Raw genomic sequence first — 20,202 nt, forward strand, 5'->3', positions numbered from 1 at the left:
CGTGTGTGTGTGAGTGTGTGTGCGTGTGTGAGTGTGTGTGAGTGTGTGTGCGTGTGTGTGAGTGTGTGAGTGTGTGTGCGTGTGTGTGGTTGTGTGTGGTGTGTGTGTGTGTGTGAGTGTGTGTGAGTGTGTGTGCGTGTGTGAGTGTGTGTGTGAGTGTGTGAGTGTGTGCGCGTGTGTGTGAGTGTGTGTGTGCGTGTGTGTGTGTGTGTGTGTGTGTGTGTGTGTGTGTGTGTGTGTGTGTGTTGGGGAAGGTACTGGAGAGATGGCGCATCAGTTTTTGCTTACTGCTCTTCTAGAAGACCCAAGTTAAATTCTCATCACCCATGTCAGACAGTTCACAACTGTCTGTTAACTCCTGATCCAGTGGATCTGATGCCCTCCTCTTCTGGCTTCCAAAGAAGCATACACATAAATCAAAATAAATATTTAAAAAATGTTGAAAATCAATTAAATGACTTTAGTTTTAGTCTTGTCTTAGGTCAGGCCCCTTCCAACCAGCCCTACTTGGTTCACCTCTGCAAAGTTCTAGTTCTGTCTGATGCATTGCTCCAAGACGAAGGTTTGCTCTCCTTGTGTTCTGTTTTCCTTCTCACCTTCAATGCTAGTGGCCAGTTTAACTAACTGTGCTCTTCCTTGTCTTAAAAACTCCATGGAGGGGATAGAGAGAAGGCTCAGTGGTTAAGAGCACTGTCTGCTCCTTTAGAGGACCTGGTTTGGACCCTCAGCACACATATGGTAGGTCACAACCATCTGTAACTCCAATTCCAGGGCATCCAATGGCCTCTGTAGGCACCAGGTACATGCATGTTGTATATACACACCTTTGGCTAAAACACCCATACACATAAAATAATAAAATATTTGGGAAAAAGCTCTATGGAAAGTCCATTCTTTATCCATGCCGGTTATCCAACCATTCAAACTCTTTATTGACAGCCATCATTTGGGATCAGGTCATTTGGAGTACAGGTAGTCTTTCCCCTTAAACCACATAGTGACCCTTTCCTGCAGAAGCGACTATTATCTCAGGAAGCTCACACTCAAGGATATAATGTGAAAGGCATTCCCTGACATCAGTGACTTCTTGTCTTCAAGAGTGGGGCTATGACTGGGGTAGAGTGGGGACAGGAAAGAGAGCTTAGTGATAGATGTCAGGCAGAAAGAAGCCAAATGAAAGCCATTGCTGATAAGGCTTTGCACAGTGGACTCAGGGTGCCAGTAAAAGGGCAGTGCTGGTGCAGGGTTTCAGCTGCGGGGTGAAGCGTGAACCTGGCTCACCTCCACACTTGGAGCAAAGGCATCTGAAGTGACTGAGAGACTGGAAAGATGCACGTCAGGAGGCTGTGGACTTCTGCTGCATGGACGTTTCTGTTCTATGTATACGTGAGTATCACATAGGCCCTGCCCCTCTGCATTCCGTAGTTCATAACACCAGTTCAGAGCCATGGGGCTCTCTTTCCAAACTGCAGCTCTTAAGAGTTAAATGCATCCTTTTACTTCTGCAGCTCCTGAGTTTGGATAGATCAACAATATTTGTTATTGTTTAGATAAAAACATCTTTGGGCTCATGTTTGAACACTTGGTCCCCAGTTGGTGGTGGCAAATGGGGAGGTTGTGCACCCTTTGGGAGGTGGACCTCGCTAGACAAGTGGATCTTTGGTGGGTGGGCACTGACTGAAGCATGTAGTCAAGCCTGACCTGACTTCCTGTCCTGTCATGGTCTGGAAAAATGTGAACAAACAGCTTGACATTTCCACTGCCTCCGCCTCCTGCCACACTGCCTGCCCCACCCTGCAAGACCACACTCTCAAACCATGAGCCCCAGTCATTCCTCCTTTAGGTGGCTCCTTGTCAGCTTATTACATTGAAAAGTTGCTAGTGCAACATCCAAGAAGGAAGACTTTGAGAGGCTATGTACTGATTGCTTCTAACTGGGACCAGACTTTTGTTTATTGGACACAGATTTTAACACTTGGAGCAAGAAAAGAGAGTTTGTGCACAATGGTGAGTCATGAATATTTGAAGGGAGGAGGTTTTTCCATCTTTAAGTACCTTCTCTATGCTATCTGGTTGATAAAGAGTCATGTCTATAACATATGCTGGAATGTCTCACGGAATACAAAATAAATAATTAGAAATGTAAATCTTGAGGAAACCTAAAAGACTGATATCCAAGGGTTATTCATCCTTTTCATTATTATTATTTTTTGTTTTATTCTTGGGGTTAAATGTAGTCAAGGTTGGTCTTGATTATCCTGACTCTACATCCTCAGTGTTTAGATTTCTGGCATGTGCCACCAGCCAAGCCTGTGTGTGAAGGTGTGTGTGCATGTGTGGACATATGAGTGCATATGCCTTATGTCCATGTGTAGAGGTCATAGTTTATCTCTGTGGTGTCTTCCTCTATCTCTCCCCAACTTCTCTTTTGAGACAAGAACTCTCCCTGAATCTGGAGATCAGACTGACTACCTTGCTGGCCAGTGACATTCATAGATTTACCAGTCTGCATTAGCTTTAACAGAGTAGAAGGGCTCTGGACTCCAGTATTCACACTTGCACAGCAGGCACTTTACTGACCCAGGATTCTCCATCTCACCACTTTCCAACCTTTGGGAAGTCTGAAGTTACTTCTAAATAACAAAGTCCTAATAGGAAGTATATAGGTCAAATAATAAGGCAAATAACCTACCACTCAAGAGGTTCAAGCAAGAGGGCTACAATTTCAGGCCACACTAAGTAGCAGCACACTGTGTCTTGAGTGGTAGGAACACATACATGTATCACCACACTCACTTTATGCAAGAAACTTGGAGGTTCTACCTGAGGTCAGCCTGATGGCTCAGTGTGTGAAAGTGCTTGCTGCCAAGTGTGGCTTGGTGAGTTCAGAACCATAGGCTGACATTGTAGAGGTAAGGATAGACTCCTTCATGTTGGCCTCTAGTTTCTTTTGTACACCATAACATGAATATACACACATAAATAAACAAACTTATCATAATATAATGATAAAAGGAAAAGTTACCAAGCTGAGCATGGCAGCTCATAGCTGAAATCCTAACACATGGGCACCATCATTCAACTCCTTAGGACTTGAACTTCTGATCTGCCCTTCTAAGTAGAAGAAGGAGGATCAGAACTTGCAGCCCAACCATTGCTAAACATTTCCAGTAACAGGTCAGTCTGGGTTATAGGAGACATGGAGTTAAATAATAAACAACTAGACCTATGGCTCCAATGTCAATCATTGGATCATAAATTCAAGGCCAGCCGGAGTTACGTATCATCTTCCAGGTCAATCTGGACTACATAGATCCTGGTTCAACAAAACAAACACCTAGAATTAGTTGAGTATGGTAGCAAACACCTGTAACCACAGCACTCCACTTATAGTAGCTTTTGTTTGGGAAGTGAAAGTGGAATAAATCTTCCTAAAATTGTTTCTTATCATGAGGTTTTATCGCAGCCTCAGATACACAGTGTCCATGAACCAGTGAAGGACAACAGCTGTAGCCTGTTATACTTCAAATGATTCGACCTAAAAGTATTAACCTTGAGAGGGTGTATATTAGAGTTTAATGTCAAATATCCAAGGAATGATCCTGTGCTTGAATATTGATCCCTAGCATTGGACTTCACTGTTTTTGAAGTTGTGGAAAATGTGAGAAATCAAACCTAGAATGAAGAAGAGGGTCATGGGAGGTATAGAGAAGCTAACTGAGTGCAAACACCTCCTTGGTCCATTCTGCGCCACTGACCAGACCAGCCTTCACGTCCTTGGGGACACATGTGTGTTAGCGAGGTATGTAGAGCCATCATAGAACCTAGGGTGCCAGGACATGGCTCCATCTCCCACATGGGTTGAATTAGGGTTCTTGCAGACAAGTATTTTCTTGACCATTTTGAACATACCAGGCTTCTGCCTCTGGGATCCTGGGCTTTGGTGAGAAGTCTCAGGCCTAGTGGAGACCATGTGATGAATGCTGTCATCTTTAACCCCCACAGATGTTTCTTCCAGGCCCTAGGGTGCAATGGAACACAGTATTTTGTCACCACATCCCAATGTAGTCATCCTATAGAGCCCAGGAATCAGTCTTTAGAGAAAAATAACCTGAAAACTTTGAATGTAGACATGCTGAGTTATTACATCCTTGTCCTAGGGTGGTAGGTTCCAAAAGAAAAGCAGAACACTATGCCCCTACTACCCTGAGAATGTCAGAATCCATAACCAAGGGAGGGCCAATGTTGCGGGGCCCTTGTCATTCTTATGATTCTGTTTCATTATAAAAGTGAAACACATCCTGGTTAAGGTTTGTGTGTCAATGTCCCACAAAGAATCACAGTGTCTGGATGCAGTCCCCACCAGGTGACATCATTTGGGAAAACTTGTGGACCCAGGAAAGTTGGCTTTACAGGAAGTAGTGGCTCATTGGGCACATTGGGGACAGCCATTTGAATGTAGCCAGTGTCATCAGGCTCCTACTGCCACACTGAACAGTATAGCTTTCCTGTCCTTGGTGACAGAAGGTAAAGAAACCAGCGAGGTGTGCTGAGCTGCCATTGGTCCATTTCTTGCTGTGACCTCACAATGACAGACTCCTCTGCACTAACAGCTCTGGCTGAGGCTGACTCCAGTGCTTACAGTTCAGCAGCTGTTAGCTGGTTGGAGACTATTGAGATTCACTTATCAGTGAGCTACTTGTACTTGGATAGTGGTGAATTGGTGAATCTGAACACAGTGAGTGGTCTCTAGTTCATAGATACCGGGTTTAGAGATTTTGTTTCTCTGAATTTAAACTAAATCTACAGTCCTTCTTCTTTGGTTTGGAGTACAATGTGTGGCAATTTTTATTTTTTTATTAGAATTTACTCTATGTGTTGTGTTTTGATTTTTCGAGACAGGGTTTTGGAGGCTGTCCTGGAACTCTTATGTAGACCAGGATGGCACAAACTCACAGAGATTCGCCTGTCCATGCCTCCCATTTACTGGGGTTAAATAGGTGTGCCACCAAAGCCTGGCTGAATTTACTCTATTTTAATGTGTCATTTTATCTGGACTTATCTCTGCTTTTGCCATTTAAAAATATCCGTCTATATTAATTGAACAAGATTCTCACGGGGGCATTTACATACATGTACAAAAACTTGGACCACACTCCCCTGATCTCACTGCCTCCTGCCTACCGCTTCCAAGTCCCTAGTGTTTCCCTTTTTAATTCAGCCACTTTCTGAGCAGAGGCCAAGTCATGTGTACTGTTGAGAGGACTGACAGGCCACAATGGATGGTCTCTTAGGGAAGGGCACCAATGTGTCTGTGCTTTGACAGAAAGCCTCAAGCTAGGTGGTTATCTTGGGATCTTCCCGGCAGTTCAAGGTCATGATTGGCAAGGACAGAGAAAATAGTCAGATCCTGTTCTTTCGATGAAATATATGGTACAGGGCAGCTGAAAAGAATTTAAGAACACAGTAAGTGAAAGTGTAAAGAGAGCCTGAAAACTCTTAGAGGCCAAGTAGCAATCAGCTAACCTTCCTATTTGGACAGATACCCAACAAGTAAAGTGTCTCTCCACTCACCCCACACCATATGACCCTAAATCGCTAAGAAGCCCCATGCTCCTTCCAGTTACATCCCCTTATCCCTATTCCTGACTTCCCCATCCTCTCTGTAGCTAATTCCTATCAACGGCTGTTGTCTCCATGCTCTGATCCAAGGTTATTTTGATGAACACATACACTCTAGGTTTGCTGGCTTTCCCATTGAGCTCCTATACAAGATGCATCAGTTGACCCTGAAGGACTCTCCTTAGGATGGCCACAGCTAGTTGGATCATGTCTGATTGCAGGGTGTGTGTGTGTGTGTGTGTGTGTGTGTGTGTGTGTGTGTCTGTGTGTGTGTCTGTGTGTGCTATATGTGTGTCTGTTTGGGTTTCTGTGACTGTGTGTGTGTCTGTGTTTATGTTTCTGCTGTGTAAGTGTCTTGTGGATTTTTGTGTGTGTTTGTCTGTGTGTGTCTGTATGTCTGTGTTTGTGTATGTGTGAGTGTTTCAGTGTGTTTTTCTGTGTGTGTCTCTGTGTTTCTGTGAGTGTGTGTCTGTATGTTTTTGTGTGTGTGTGTATGTGTTTGTGTATCTGTGTGAGTGTCTGTGTGTGTGTATACATGGTCTGTGTCCTGCAAAGTCCCTGTTAAAAACTTCAATCCTAAGAGAACTCTATTAACAAATGGGCACTCAGGAGCACTAGAGATTGTCACACAGAAGAACATGTGGCCTTTAAGAAAAGGCTTCATAGACTGAGTTCATGCTTTTCCTTGATCGTGTGAAAATACACACCAATTCTAATTAGAATGCAGTCCTGTTATACACACAGTCCTCTGGTACTTGATCTTATCTTTCGAATGTCCAGATACACAAGGAACCAATTTCTGTTGCATTTAAGTGACAAAACTAATGAATTTTGTTTAAGGGATGAAGGGCCTAGGGTGCCACAATATGGCTCTATCTGCCACATGTTGTCTTAGGGTTCTGGCAGACAAATATTTTCTTGACCATTTGAGTGTATCAGGCTACTGCCTCTGGGATCCTGGGCCTTGGTGAGAAGTCTCAGGTCTCATGGGTATCATGTGTTGTATGACGTCATCTTTAAGCCCCCACAGATGATAATCCAGGCCCTGGGGTTCGAAAAAACACAGAATTTTGTCAAACATCCCGATATAATCAGTGGCTGCCTCTTCTCTGAGTGTATTCTCCTGAGCCACCTCCCCACAAGGACACTCTGGGTTTTCAAGTGTCTGTTTTCTTGGTAACCTCTTTCCCTTCTGGTTTTACTAGAACCTAATCTCTGTCAGTGTTGGTTGCAGAAAGACGATCATGATCCTCCGCAATGAGCAGCTCTTAGCTTCTGTGACCTTTGTTTTATTCTCTGAGTTGCTGGATGGTTCCTGCATATCCCATTGGTGTCATATTCAACAGTCCACTGCTGTAGAAGATGCTTTCTTCTCTTGTGAGCGTTAAGTGCCTGCTTAGGTTGTCTGCAATGTCTCTGAGTGTCATCTTAAGGGCATAGGAATGTGTTGCTATGGACATTCTCCTGGTCATGATTTGAACAGTTTCTTTAAACTTCCCCCTTGTCAATTCGGTTCTAGCCATATCACCGAGGACGCGACCATGGAGCAGGGCAGGGAGGCCTGCTGCTCCTCTGAGGACTCCTTCCTGCCTGACTATAAGATGCTGAAGACCGTGGGCCAGGGACAATTTTCCAAGGTTAAGCTGGCCATCCACGTTCCTACTGTAACCCATGTGGCTGTAAAACTTATCAGAAATGATAAGGAGTACGCCTCAGTTGTTGCTAGTGAAATCAACATCATGAATTCTCTCAAACACCCGCACATAATCGAATTGTTCCACGTGTTCCAATCAAGAGATACCACCTTCTTAGTGATGGAGCACGCATCAGGGGGAGATCTTTATCGATACATTATGGAACAGAGGTGCTTACGTGAGAGCGAGGCACGGAGGCTATTTACCCAGATTGTCCTTGCAGTGCAATACTGCCACAACAACCAGATTGCCCATAGGGACATTAAGGCTGAGAACATACTACTTGACATCATGGGCAACGCAAAACTTTGCGATTTTGGCCTTGCAGCAAAGGTGCCCCCAGGGGACCTGCTGACAGACTTCTGTGGTACCCCGATCTACTGTGCCCCAGAAATTTATTTTCGCGAAGCCTATGATGGTTTTGCTGCTGATGTATGGAGTTTGGGAGTGCTCCTATACCTCATGGTGGTTGGGCGCTTTCCCTTCTGGGCCAGGTCTCCTGAAGGTCTGAGACGACAGATTCTCGACTCAAAATACAGCATACCTGAGCATATTTCCACCGATATTTTCACAGTTATCATACGACTATTGAAGATCTACCCGGGCAGCAGGCCCACAATTGACCAAGTCATGACGTGCCCCATGATCACGGACACCCTTGCGCGTTTGCCTCCTTCCACACAGAGACTCCCAGGCACCCTGACCCCTGGTAGAATTGTCAGCAGCATGACGGTCATGGGTTATAAGTCTGAGGAAAACATTCATTCCCTGAGAGAACAAAAGGACAAACAGGTGATGGCCACTTACCTGATTCTCAAACACGAGTCTTCTGTGGGAGATAGCTGCCATCAGCCGGTGAAACCCAGGCAGTCAGGCCTTGTCCTCAACCTGGGAGATCGTCACACCTTCCCTGTGCCCCTAAGGAGAGCTACTGAGCCTGCGCCCCTGGCCTTCACCATGTCATGCAGTCTTCAGGAGACAGAGCATGAGAACAATGCCAGGCAGGGTGGCACAAGGCATAGCATGCCTGCCACCCTATGCCACCTGTCAGAGAGGCCCCAACCTCCACACCTAGTGGTCCAGAACGGGCACAGTTCTCTTGACCTTACACGCAGTAGGGTGGTAATGAGCCAGAGTTCCTCTGAGTCAAAGATCGGGTCACATGTCAGCCCCAATGACAGTGTTCACTCATCACTGTTCTTAATGTTCAATGATTCTTGCTGCCCAGACCCCAAGGAGACCACATGTAACACAGGCAGTGTATCTTCCTGGAGTTATCAAGAGGAACTCTGCAGCTCCTTAGACACAGCTCAGAGTGTAACTTCCAGAGGCCCCTCCTCTGGGGATACCAGGATGGGAGACTCCATGATACACGAGGAAGTCATTTATGAGGACCTGAACAACACACAGGAAGAGGCCGTCACACCAGAAGTGACCAATACTCAGGATGAGACCATAACAGAAGAAAGGACCAGGGTCGATGATGTGAACATGACTCACACTGAGGCCGTCATAGAGGAAAATATAATGGAGGAGGAGGACATGCATCGGGAAGCAAATATCAGCCTGGAAGTGAGGAGGACCCAGGCAGGGCATAAGACTCAGGATGACAGCATCACAGAGGAGGAGGCCATCACCCACGGCCAGCCTGAGGTTGCCGTCCAGGCTTCCTCCCCAATCCTGAGGCGCCACAGGTGGAAGGGGTTCAAGAAAACAATGGTGAACTGCCTCAGACACCTCAGCTGCTGCTTGCCACCTGCCAGGAGAAGCCACGACGCTTGTCAGAACCTGGCTCCAAAGAAACGGGATCATGGAGTCAGTCACAGAGCCTGGTGGCGACCGGCCTGCTGCACCGGTGAGGAGTACCTCCTGCCTGACTATAACATGATGAAGACCCTCGGCCAGGGAAATTTTTCAAAGGTGAAGCTGGCCATCCACATTCCTACTGTAACCTATGTGGCTGTAAAACTTATCAGAAATGATAAGGAGTACGCCTCACGTTGTTGCTAGTGAAATCAACATCATGAAATCTCTCAAGCACCCGCATATAATCGAATTGTTCCACGTGTTCCAATCAAGAGATACCACCTTCTTAGTGATGGAGCACGCATCAGGGGGAGATCTTTATCGATACATTATGGAACAGAGGTGCTTACGTGAGAGCGAGGCACGGAGGCTATTTACCCAGATTGTCCTTGCAGTGCAATACTGCCACAACAACCAGATTGCCCATAGGGACATTAAGGCTGAGAACATACTACTGGACAGCATGGGCAACGCAAAACTTTGCGATTTTGGCCTTGCAGCAAAGGTGCCCCCAGGGGACCTGCTGACAGACTTTTGTGGTACCCCGATCTACTGTGCCCCAGAAATTTATTTTCGCGAAGCCTATGATGGTTTTGCTGCTGATGTATGGAGTTTGGGAGTGCTCCTATACCTCATGGTGGTTGGGCGCTTTCCCTTCTGGGCCAGGTCTCCTGAAGGTCTGAGACGACAGATTCTCGACTCAAAATACAGCATACCTGAGCATATTTCCACCGATATTTTCACAGTTATCATACGACTATTGAAGACCTACCCGGGCAGCAGGCCCACAATTGACCAAGTCATGACGTGCCCCATGATCACGGACACCCTTGTGCGTTTGCCTCCTTCCACACAGAGACTCCCAGGCACCCTGACCCCTGGTAGAATTGTCAGCAGCATGACGGTCATGGGGTATAAGTCTGATGGAAAACATTCATTCCCTGAGAGAACAAAAGGACAAACAGGTGATGGCCACTTACCTGATTCTCAAACACGAGTCTTCTGTGGGAGATAGCTGCCATCAGCAGGTGAAACCCAGGCAGTCAGGCCTTGTCCCCAACCTGGGAGGTCGTCACACCTTCCCTGTGCCCCTAAGGAGAGCTACTGAGCCTGCGCCCCTGGCCATCACCCCGTCATCCAGTCTTCCGGAGACAGAGCATGAGAACAATGCCAGGCAGGGTGGCACAAGGCATAGCATGCCTGCCACCCTATGCCACCTGTCAGAGAGGCCCCAACCTCCACACCTAGTGGTTCCAGAACGGGCACAGTTCTCTTGACCTTACACGCAGTAGCGTGGTAATGAGCCAGAGTTCCTCTGAGTCAAAGATCGGGTCACATGTCAGCCCCAATGACAGTGTTCACTCATCACTGTTCTTAATGTTCAATGATTCTTGCTGCCCAGACCACAAGGAGACCACATGTAACACAGGCAGTGTATCTTCCTGGAGTTATCAAGAGGAACTCTGCAGCTCCTTAGACACAGCTCAGAGTGTAACTTCCAGAGGCCCCTCCTCTGGGGATACCAGGATGGGAGACTCCATGATACACGAGGAAGTCATTTATGAGGACCTGAACATCACACAGGAAGAGGCCGTCACACCGGAAGTAACCAATACTCAGGATGAGACCATAACAGAAGAAAGGACCAGGGTCGATGATGTGAACATGACTCACACTGAGGCCGTCATAGAGGAAAAGAATATAATGGAGGAGGAGGACATGCATCGGGAAGCAAATATCTCCCTGGAAGTGAGGAGGACCCAGGCAGGGCATAAGACTCAGGATGACAGCATCACAGAGGAGGAGGCCATCACCCACGGCCAGCCTGAGGTTGCCGTCCAGGCTTCCTCCCCAATCCTGAGGCGCCACAGGTGGAAGGGGTTCAAGAAAACAATGGTGAACTGCCTCAGACACCTCTGCTGCTGCTTGCCACCTGCCAGGAGAAGCCACGATGCCTGTCAGAACCTGGCTCCAAAGAAACGGGATCCTGGAGTCACCCACAGAATCAGGTGGGGACACTTACTTTATTTTACTCATTCTTTGCCTCCTGTCCTTTGTGACAGACGAAGACTATGCCCACTTGTGGCCCACTTGTTTTGTTTTCCTTTATTTAATTTAAGATAGGAAACAAGCTTGTTTCTCATGTCAACCACATATCCCTCCCCTCCCCTCCTGCAACCCCCCCACACACACCAGACTCCTCCAGTCCCCCAACCAATCTCTACTCTGATCCCAAGTGAGTGTGAGATCCTCTATTGTGGCACACTTGTGAACTTAAGAACCTGTTCCTTCAGAAAGACCAACCCCAGAGGATGCCCTCCAGTGTGACCTCAGGCTTGTTGAGGTAGAATTGGACAGCAGAGATGCTGATCAAAGCAGGCAGAGGGATGCTTAGGTGCTGCATCGTCAGCACAGTAAGTTCTATGTGTGCCAAAGTTACTAAGTGTCTGCTTCCTCTTTCTTTCTGCTTTGTAGTTCTGAAGTGGTCAAGGCCCAGCTCCGTGGCTTATGAGCCACGGGTTGGGGATCGGCCTGGCTGAGGTGTGGACAATCCCGCAGGAGAGCGAGGCCAGACATCCAGGAGGCAGTGTGTCCACAGGCTCCTCCTGCAGAGGAAGAACAGCTGTCCACACCAGCTGAGCTCTCACCAGGTGAAATCCCAGGCGGGAAGGGCAGGCTTTACATGGGGTCTTTCTTGTTCAGAGGGCAGGGCAGAGTTACAAAGGTGGCCCAGGCTGTGTTGTGGAACAATAGACCCTTCCCCTCTCCCCTGCCTGGGTAAACATCACAGACTGCACTCTGGGTAATGACTGTCCTTGGCTCCTTGTTTCCTGGCAGAGAACATGATCTTCTCCATGGGGTGGCCCTTTTCACCCCAGGGAGAGTATTCCTAGTTAGCCAGTCTCATCATCCCCAAGATGGGCTCTCAGGTTGAGAATCTGGCCTGCAGGAGGCCCTATATAGAATGCTCTAGAGGGCAACCTCCTGCCAAACACTTGCAAAAACCTGCAAACATCCTGAGTCCTCAGACCCCACTCAGAGCAAAACTTGGAAATTCTCATCTGGGGAGTGACTCAAGGGCAGCCGATTCCTCTCTCTCCACCACTTCTGCCCTCTAGTTACTCACCAGCTGCCTCTCCATGCTTGCTTCTTCAAGGCCGTCATTCACTTTGAGAACTGGATGCCGAACTCAACACCACTTGCCTCAGCGTGAGGGGATGATGGGTGTCCTGAACATGGAAAAACTGAAACTTTCAAGAGGGGCCAGCAACCTGCTGTAGGCTCTGCCTAGTGCCAGCCACAGTGTGCTCTCTGCCGCTCGGTGGTTGCTTCTTTGTATTTGACTTTCAACTCTTTGGAAAGACATTTTTAACCGAATCTGAGAAGGAAGGAGTGTCTTTTTCTACTCTGAGGTTGCACGAGCACCCCAGAACCCTATGCTTTCCTAACCACCATCTACAGCCCTGGGAAAGGAGATTCCCCAGGATCCTGTTCTGGCCTCAGCCACTGGACCAGGCTGAGCTGCTCAGACACCCCTGAGGAAGACTTCTCAGGGCACTTTGTCATGCCTGGGAGGAAGATCTGACTTGACATTTTGATAATAGTAACAAAACTATATTGTTCACCTGCCCCCCATCCACTGGAACATGGAGGCCCTGGTGAGACTTTTCCCTTCTCTCTCTCTCTCTCTCTCTCTCTCTCTCTCTCTCTCTCTCTCTCTCTCTCTCTCTCTCTCTCTCTCTCTGTCTGTCTGTCTGTCTCTCTCTCTCTCAAATTTCTCTGCCTCCATCTCTGTCTCTGTGTGTTGTGTCTACTTATACATGAACAACTTCCATGCAGGTGAGCTGCTCTGTCTTAATCTGGATCTGAAAAGAATCACTATTTCCTGAAGAAGGCCATGAACAGCAATCACTAATACAAACATAAAATTGGCATTGACTGGAGTAGATACAGAAATTATAACTCAGACCTGAAACCTTGAATCACCCACTTAAAAAGAAACGAATCACAGAAGTATGCTAAGGGAGCCCATTCTGTCTCCAACCCAAGATGGAAATTGTCTTTCATTCCCTGACAGTAGTGCTAAGATGTCACATGCACAATTCCATCTTAATTTCTGACATTTGTTTCTGTCCACATTGTTTGGTAGGAATAGTATTGCCCCAACTCTTTTCTTGTGTTGGCTGTAAAGTTCACACAGAGTCTTGCCCTGTAACTGGGGAGGACTGAGTGCTCTGTGTTGTCCACGCTGGATTTATTTCCCTGTGGTGCTGCAGACTCAGTCCTCCTTAGGTGCACTGGAACGCTGCTAGCATTTGTGGTTTAGTCTCGATCTCTTCTGTCCCAGGCAGGCCGCTCTGTAGGAAAAGATGACTTGGAGCAGTATCTTCGTCTTCTTCTCCAACTCCCCAAGCCAGAATTTCCGGGTCTGAACCCCTCTGCCCTGTCAAGTAGAAGCAGCTCAGGGCCAGTGTAGGGAGTTCCGGGCTGAGTGTAGCCCATCACAAAGAACATGCACATTTTGAATATTTGAAGTCTGAGATGTGGACACTGGCGCTGGGAGCTGTGTGAATGAAAAGATAAGCAGGAATGGCAGCTTGCTGGCCTGGGATCAGTGAGACCCTCATGTGAAAAGTAAGGTGGATGCCCATGGGCCCGGAGCCCCCTTTGAACCCAGGACTGTGGGTTGGGGAGGTAGCCTGATCTCTGTGAATTCTGGGCTACAGAGAGAGTTCAGGCACAGCCAGGTATACACAGAGACACCCTGTCTCAAAAAGCAAACAAGAGAATTAAGGTGTAAAGGCACTGGATGAATACTTCTGGTCTACACACGTACTCAAAGGGTGAGAACAGACAGACAGACACGACCACATATACATACACAACCATACAAACATACACACACATACTCATTATGTACAATTCAGCAATCCTGCCTTACCTGTTTTTCCTCAATACTGTCTAGACCCTATATTCCTGGGATTTTATTGTCATTTCCAAAATTCCTGACTCTTAAACCCCACAGTGACATAACTATCAGTCCCCTCAAATGAGAAACCTTTTTTCCCCTCTCCTCTTATGCTGACACAGGTTTTCTGTATGCAGTCCAGGCTGCCAAGGACTGGCGGCCTCCTACCACTGGCCAACTGAGTGTTGGGGCTTCAGGTCAGAACCTAATCCCATTGGGTTTTGTGGTTTTGTTTTTAAAAGACGCAAGCAGGTGTAGATATTCTTAAATTTTGAATCTTTCCATCTCCATGTACCAAACGCAGGGATTCCAGTAATTCTCCACCAAGTCTGGTTTATTTTGTCCTCTGGACAAACCCAGGGTTTCTTGTATGCTGGGCAAGAGCTGTCCCAACTGAGTCACACCTGTATCTCAGCCTATCTGGGGATACACAGTGTAGCTGAGGAAGATCTGGAGTTCTGGATCATTCCTATGGAATTACAGAACTGGACCATTGCCCTGCATTTTCTCTTTTACCATTTCTAGATGACCTATCTTTCTACTGAGAATCTTTTGAAGGACTGAAAAAAAAGAGCTGTGACCAGACACCACTTTTCTTCTGAAGCTGGTGAGTTGGGACCTGGGTGGGAGGGAGGTAAAGGAAGCTGTCCCCATCCCATGCCATGTCAAGGACACTCAGGTCAGTGTGCAGCAGCCCAGGTCATCACCTGTGTAGCCAGGTATCCTTGAAGCCCCGTTCTGATCAGCAGCCCTCAGGTTGGGCCGGAATGGAAGGCAGAAGACTCTCCAGTGCATGTCCACAGCAGCAGCTGATGACAGTAGGAAGATGGAGCTTCAACCCCACTGCTTGAAGGTTTAGTGCCCTCGCCCCTGGGGTCTCATTCCCTCCCATTTGCCCTTTCTAGGCACTTTGTGGCAGAGCAAGGGTGAAGGAGTATGCCAATTCCAGAACTCTGGAGGCTTAGATTGTAGACTTGCCATAGACTCAAGGCAAGCCTGGGCTATATAAGGCCAGTAGTCTAGCTTTGGCGGCAGTGTGAGATCTCTCTCTGAAAACAGAATGTGACCAGGAGGACTAGGGATCAGTGCGTCCAGCCTGCAGAGTGATTCTTGGTCTTGGGTTCTTTCCCAGCACAAATTACAACCAGGTGGAGCTTCCCTGATATTGGGGGTAGAGACAAGAGGATCAGGCAGTCAAGGCCATCTTCCAAAGCAGAGAGTTTGAGGCCAGTCTAGGAGGAATGACACTATGTTCAATAAGCAATCCCAACTCCCAAATCTAAATGCCCATATCTGAGAAAAGAATGCCATGGAAGCCCATCACAACCTCATATTCCTGGTGAATCAGAATGCCTTTCCCATGGAGACATGAAACCAGAGCATCCAGAGGTGATTCACATCTGGAATTGGCCTGAGCATTGAGTCATCGCCTGTGCACTGCACTAAGGAGCTGTTCAGGAAGTACTTCCTACTGGTCATGTGGGAGGAGTGAGGAGGGAGGCATGGAGGGCATGGAGACTCCCTCCTGTGCCAATGAGAAAGGCAGAATGCAGCTGGCTCTTGAAGCTGTGAGACACTCTGATGTTTTGCCGCCCCCTAGTGGCCGCTCTAAGCCTGTTCCCTGTTAGGGCACCTGATCTGAGGCAGTCCCTGCTTCAACTCAGGACAAGATTGTGGTGGTTAGGTGGCTTTCAGAACGGGGTCGAGGCAGGCTTACCCTGCTAAACCCATCTAACATGCTTTTGTCCTTCCTTCTTTCATTGCTTTTTCCCATTTATGATTACAGACAAAATAGCTTTCAGAGTTGGGCTGTCCAGATGTCCCTGAACAAATTTCATAGACCCACTGCTGCTCCTGGACCTGCACTCCACAATGGAGATGACTGGGTTGCGAGTAAAGTCAGTAAAATCCACACCTGGGTGAGATTCAGAAGCACAGGAGGGCTGGGACCGTGCCTGTCTGTCCACAATACAGTGCCTGCTTTCGTTGTGAGATATGAGTTCTTTCCCCAGAAAGCGAGGGGAAATCCAGCAGGCTGGCTGAGGCTTCTTACCCCAGCACTTGAGATGGAGACAGGTGCATGTCCTTTCTGTTTTGTTTTATTATGTTTTTGAGACAGGGTTTTTCTGCCTGTCTCTGTCTCTCTAGAGCAGACTGGCCTTTGTCTCACTGACATTTGCCACAAACACCACCCTCTTGGCTGCAGGTGCTTCAACCTTGCTGGACTTGAGCAAGCCTGTGTCCAAAACACAAGGTGTACAGCATCTCAGAGTTGACATTTGACGGAATACATGTGCTACATACTTAAAGTTGGAGAATACACATGGATATATACAAGCACACAGATGCACAAGCACACAACTGTAAACATATTACAGGTGAGTGTATCTGCGCGCGCGCGCGCACACACACACACACACACACACACACACACACACACACCAAAGTAAGCATAGTGATAAAGAAGCACAAAGTTATCTGAAGGACCAGGTAGCATTTGGAAGTCCTGACCTTCATGCAGCAGCATCCTGATGGGAAAACCATGAGAGTGAGACAGGGTGATGCTGCTGAGAACACTGGGGTGGTCCTCTCTGGATGCTAGGTGATGACAGAGCCCAGCAAGCCAAGCTTTTGGGATGCTTATTACTGACCAGCAGATACGGGAGGTGGGCTGACAAGGTGTTCCCAGCGTTGTTAGCACTTGTGTCACCTAATGTCTCTGCTCTCTGCAGCTTGGGGCTATCAAAAGCCAGTGGAGATGCCCCTGCACTAGAAGAAGACCACCTCCATCAACTCTACTAGCACCCCCATATCATTGCATTATGTTTGTTAAGTTGGAAATAAATTGTGTTGTTTAATGAGGTTTTGTTTATTTTTAATCTGTGTTTATTCTCTGTTTCCATACCAATCCCAGTTCACCCTCCCTCCCCTCCTCCTGCTTCCTACATTTACCCATCCCAACTTGCATCTTCTCCTCAGAGAGGGTATGGACTCCCATGGGGAGTCAATGTGGTCTGTCACATCACCAACTTGAGGCTGGACCAAGGCCCACACCGCTGTGTCTAGGCTGGGCAAGGTATGTCTCCATAGGGACTGTGCTCCAAAAATCCAGTTCATGCACAGGGATAAATCCTATTCCTACTGCCTTTGGCCCACAATTACTGCTCATGCCACACCACGATCAACTGCATTGAGGGGCCCTAGATCAGTGCTAAGCAGGTTTCCCAGCTGTCTGTGTGGAGACAGTGAGCTCCTGCTAGCTCAGGTCTGCTGTTTCTGTGATTTTCTCCCATCCTGGTTTGACCCCTTTGCTCATATTAGCATTCCATTCCTCCCTTTCTTTCACTGGTCTCCAGAAGCTCAGGCCAGTGGTTAATTGTGGATCTCTGTGGTTTCTTGCTCATCCATAATGTCTCTCTCTGTCATAGCATATCTCTCTTGCTCTCCTACCCTGTCCTTCCCCATAACTGACCACCCCATTACGTCATGTTCTCCTCCTCAGTCCCCTTCCCTCCTCCCCTCTCACTTTCTACCATGCTCCCAATTTACTCAAGAGATCTTCTCCATTTCCCTTCCTAGGCAGATCCATATATGTCCCTTCAGGGTCCTCTTTGCTACCTAGCTTCTCTGGGCTGGTGGATTGTAGACTGGTTGGTTCCTATTTAATATCTAATATCCACTTATGAGTGAATATGCCATATTAGTCCTCACTCAAGATGTTTTTTTCTACTTCCATCCGTTTGCCTGTAATACTCAAGATGGCTTTAGTTTTGTTTTCCTTTGCTTTTACCACTGAGTATGCTTCATTGTGTAAATGTACCACAACTTCTTTATGCATCCTAAGGGCATCTAGGTTGTTTTTAAGGTTCTGACTATTACAAATAATGCTATGAACACAGTTGACCAAATGCCCCTGTGGTGTGGTGTGCATCTTTTGGGTATATGACCAAAAGTGGTATTCTTGGTGACAAGGCTAGTCAATGCAATATGGAAATTGATATATTTATTTACCAGAGAAAGAACTTACACACAAGCTGGAAGATCAGAAGTTTGGCAGGGTTCCAAGTAAAATTCTTTTTTTAAATGTATTTTTAAGTTTAAATTTAGATTAGAAACAAGGTTGCTTCACAAGTCAGTTCCAGGTCCCTCTCCCTTTCCCTCCCCTCCTCCCGTGCCCTAACCCAGCCCTCCCATTATCCCCTCATTTCCCCAGGGAGGGTGAGGCCCTCCATGGGGGTGTCCACAGTCTGTGTTTTCATCCAGGGCAGGGCCTAGACCCTCCCCCAAGAGTTCGGGGTGAGAGTGCATCTCACATTGTTGGGTGGGAGTCCAATGTCTGTGTGTATACTCAGGATGAGTACTGCTCTACTTCCCAAGGCTCCATAGATTGCCTAGGCCTCCTCACTGACACCCACATTCAGGGGGTCTTGATAGGTCCTATGCTGGATTCTCAGGCTGATGCCTGCAATTCAAGAGTTAACCTTTGTCAGGTCAGCTGTTTCTGGGGGTTAAACCAGCCCAGTCTTAATCCCTTTGGTCATTAGTCCTCCCTCTCTGTTACTGGCTTTCTTGCATTCAGCTCAGTGCTTAGCCGTGGGAGTCTGCCTCTTCTTCCATCAGCCACTGAATGAAGGTTCTGTTTCCCAGACTCTCTGGCCATGGGATTATAGGCTGTCACTCCACAGATCTATGTCTAAAATCCATATATGAGAGAGTACATGCCATGTTTCTCTTTTTGAGACTGTGTTACCTCACTCAGGATAGTTTCTTCTAGTGTCATCCATTTGCCTGCAAATCTCAGGATTCCATTGTTTTTTTCTGCTGAATAGTACTCCATTGTGTAAATGTACCACATTTTCTCCATCCACTCTTTGGTTGAGGGGCATCTAGGTTGCTTCCAAGTTCTGGTTATTACAAATAATGCTGCTATGAACATAGTGGAACAGACATCCTTGTTATATGAATGGGCCTCTTTTGGATACATGCCTAAGAGTGGAGTTGCTGGGTCTTGTGGTAGGTTTATTCCCATTTTTCTGAGGAATCTCTATACTGATTTCCAAAGCGGCTGAACAAGTTGGCACTCCCATCAGCAATGGAGGAGTGTTCCCCTTTCACCACATCCACTCCAGCATAAATTGTCGTTGGTGTTTTTGATTTTAGCCATTCTGACAGGAGTGAGATGGTATCTCAGAATTGTTTTGACTTGCATTTCCCGGATGGCTAAGGATGTTGAGCACTTTCTCAAGTGCCTCTCAGCCATTTTAGTCTCCTCTATTGAAAATTTTCTATTTAGTTGTGCAGCCCACTTTTTAATTGGATCCTTTGGTGTTTTGGAGACTTGCTTCTTGAGTTCTTTGTAAATTTTGGAGATCAGCCCTCTGTCAGATGTGGGGTTAGTGAATATTTTTTCCCATTCTGTGGGCTGCTTTTTGTCTTGCTGACTGTGTCCTTTGCCTTACAGAAGCTTCTCAGTTTCAGGAGGTCCCATTTATTAATTATTGATCTCACTGTCTGTGCTAGTGGTGTTATGCCCCGGAAGCTGCCTCCTGTACCAATTCGTTCAAGGGTACCACCAACTTTCTCTTCTAAGAGGGTCAGTGTGGCTGGATTCATGTTGAGGTCTTTGGTCCATTTGGACTTAAGTTTTGTGCACGGCGATAGACATGGATGGATCTGCATTCTTCTACATGCCAGCCTCCAGTTATGCCAGCACCATGTGTTGAAGATGCTTTCTTTTTTCCATTGTATATTTTTAGCTTCTTTGTCAAAAATCAGATGTTCATACATGTGTGGGTTAATACCCGGGCTTTCAATTCGATTCCATTGGTCTACCTGTCTATTTTTGTGCCAATACCAAGCTGTTTTCAGGACTATAGCTCTGTAATAGAGCTTGAGGTCAGTAATGGTGATGCCTCCGGACATTGCCTTGTTGAACAGGGTTGTTTTGGCTATCCTGGGTATTTTGTTTTTTCCATACAAAATTGATTATTATTCTTTCAAGGTCTGTGAAGAATTGTGCTGGGATTTTAATGGGGATTGCATTATATCTGTAGATTGCTTTTGGTAGGATTGCCATTTATAATACGTTGATCCTACCTATCCAAGAGCATG

At 47.0% G+C, this 20,202-nt stretch overlaps 1 protein-coding gene and 1 long non-coding RNA gene across 13 annotated transcripts; both read left to right on the forward strand.

Annotated features, from left to right (window-relative positions):
- Positions 1-4,477: 4,477 nt before the first annotated feature.
- Positions 4,478-9,326, forward strand: LOC121136520 (sperm motility kinase X-like). Its single transcript, XM_040737070.1, has 2 exons — positions 4,478-4,738; positions 7,142-9,326. Exon 2 carries the CDS (start codon positions 7,164-7,166, stop codon positions 9,324-9,326), a length of 2,163 nt encoding a protein of 720 aa, XP_040593004.1. The 5' UTR covers positions 4,478-4,738; positions 7,142-7,163.
- Positions 9,327-10,384: 1,058 nt separating this feature from the next.
- LOC121136558 lies at positions 10,385-16,952 on the forward strand. 12 transcript variants are annotated; one of them, XR_005873580.1, is made up of 9 exons: positions 10,385-11,131; positions 11,598-11,773; positions 12,280-12,781; positions 12,963-13,757; positions 14,214-14,288; positions 14,617-14,944; positions 15,440-16,167; positions 16,298-16,469; positions 16,824-16,952. It is a non-coding gene; the product is annotated as an uncharacterized LOC121136558 (long non-coding RNA). The 12 variants fall into 12 exon arrangements; XR_005873579.1 differs by having other exon boundaries at positions 15,878-16,167; XR_005873581.1 differs by having other exon boundaries at positions 14,617-14,698; positions 14,807-16,167.
- The last annotated feature ends 3,250 nt before the right edge of the window (positions 16,953-20,202 follow it).

The sequence above is a fragment of the Mesocricetus auratus genome, unplaced genomic scaffold (assembly GCF_017639785.1).
Source record: "Mesocricetus auratus isolate SY011 unplaced genomic scaffold, BCM_Maur_2.0 Super-Scaffold_100676, whole genome shotgun sequence".
In the NCBI taxonomy this organism is placed as follows: domain Eukaryota; kingdom Metazoa; phylum Chordata; class Mammalia; order Rodentia; family Cricetidae; genus Mesocricetus; species Mesocricetus auratus.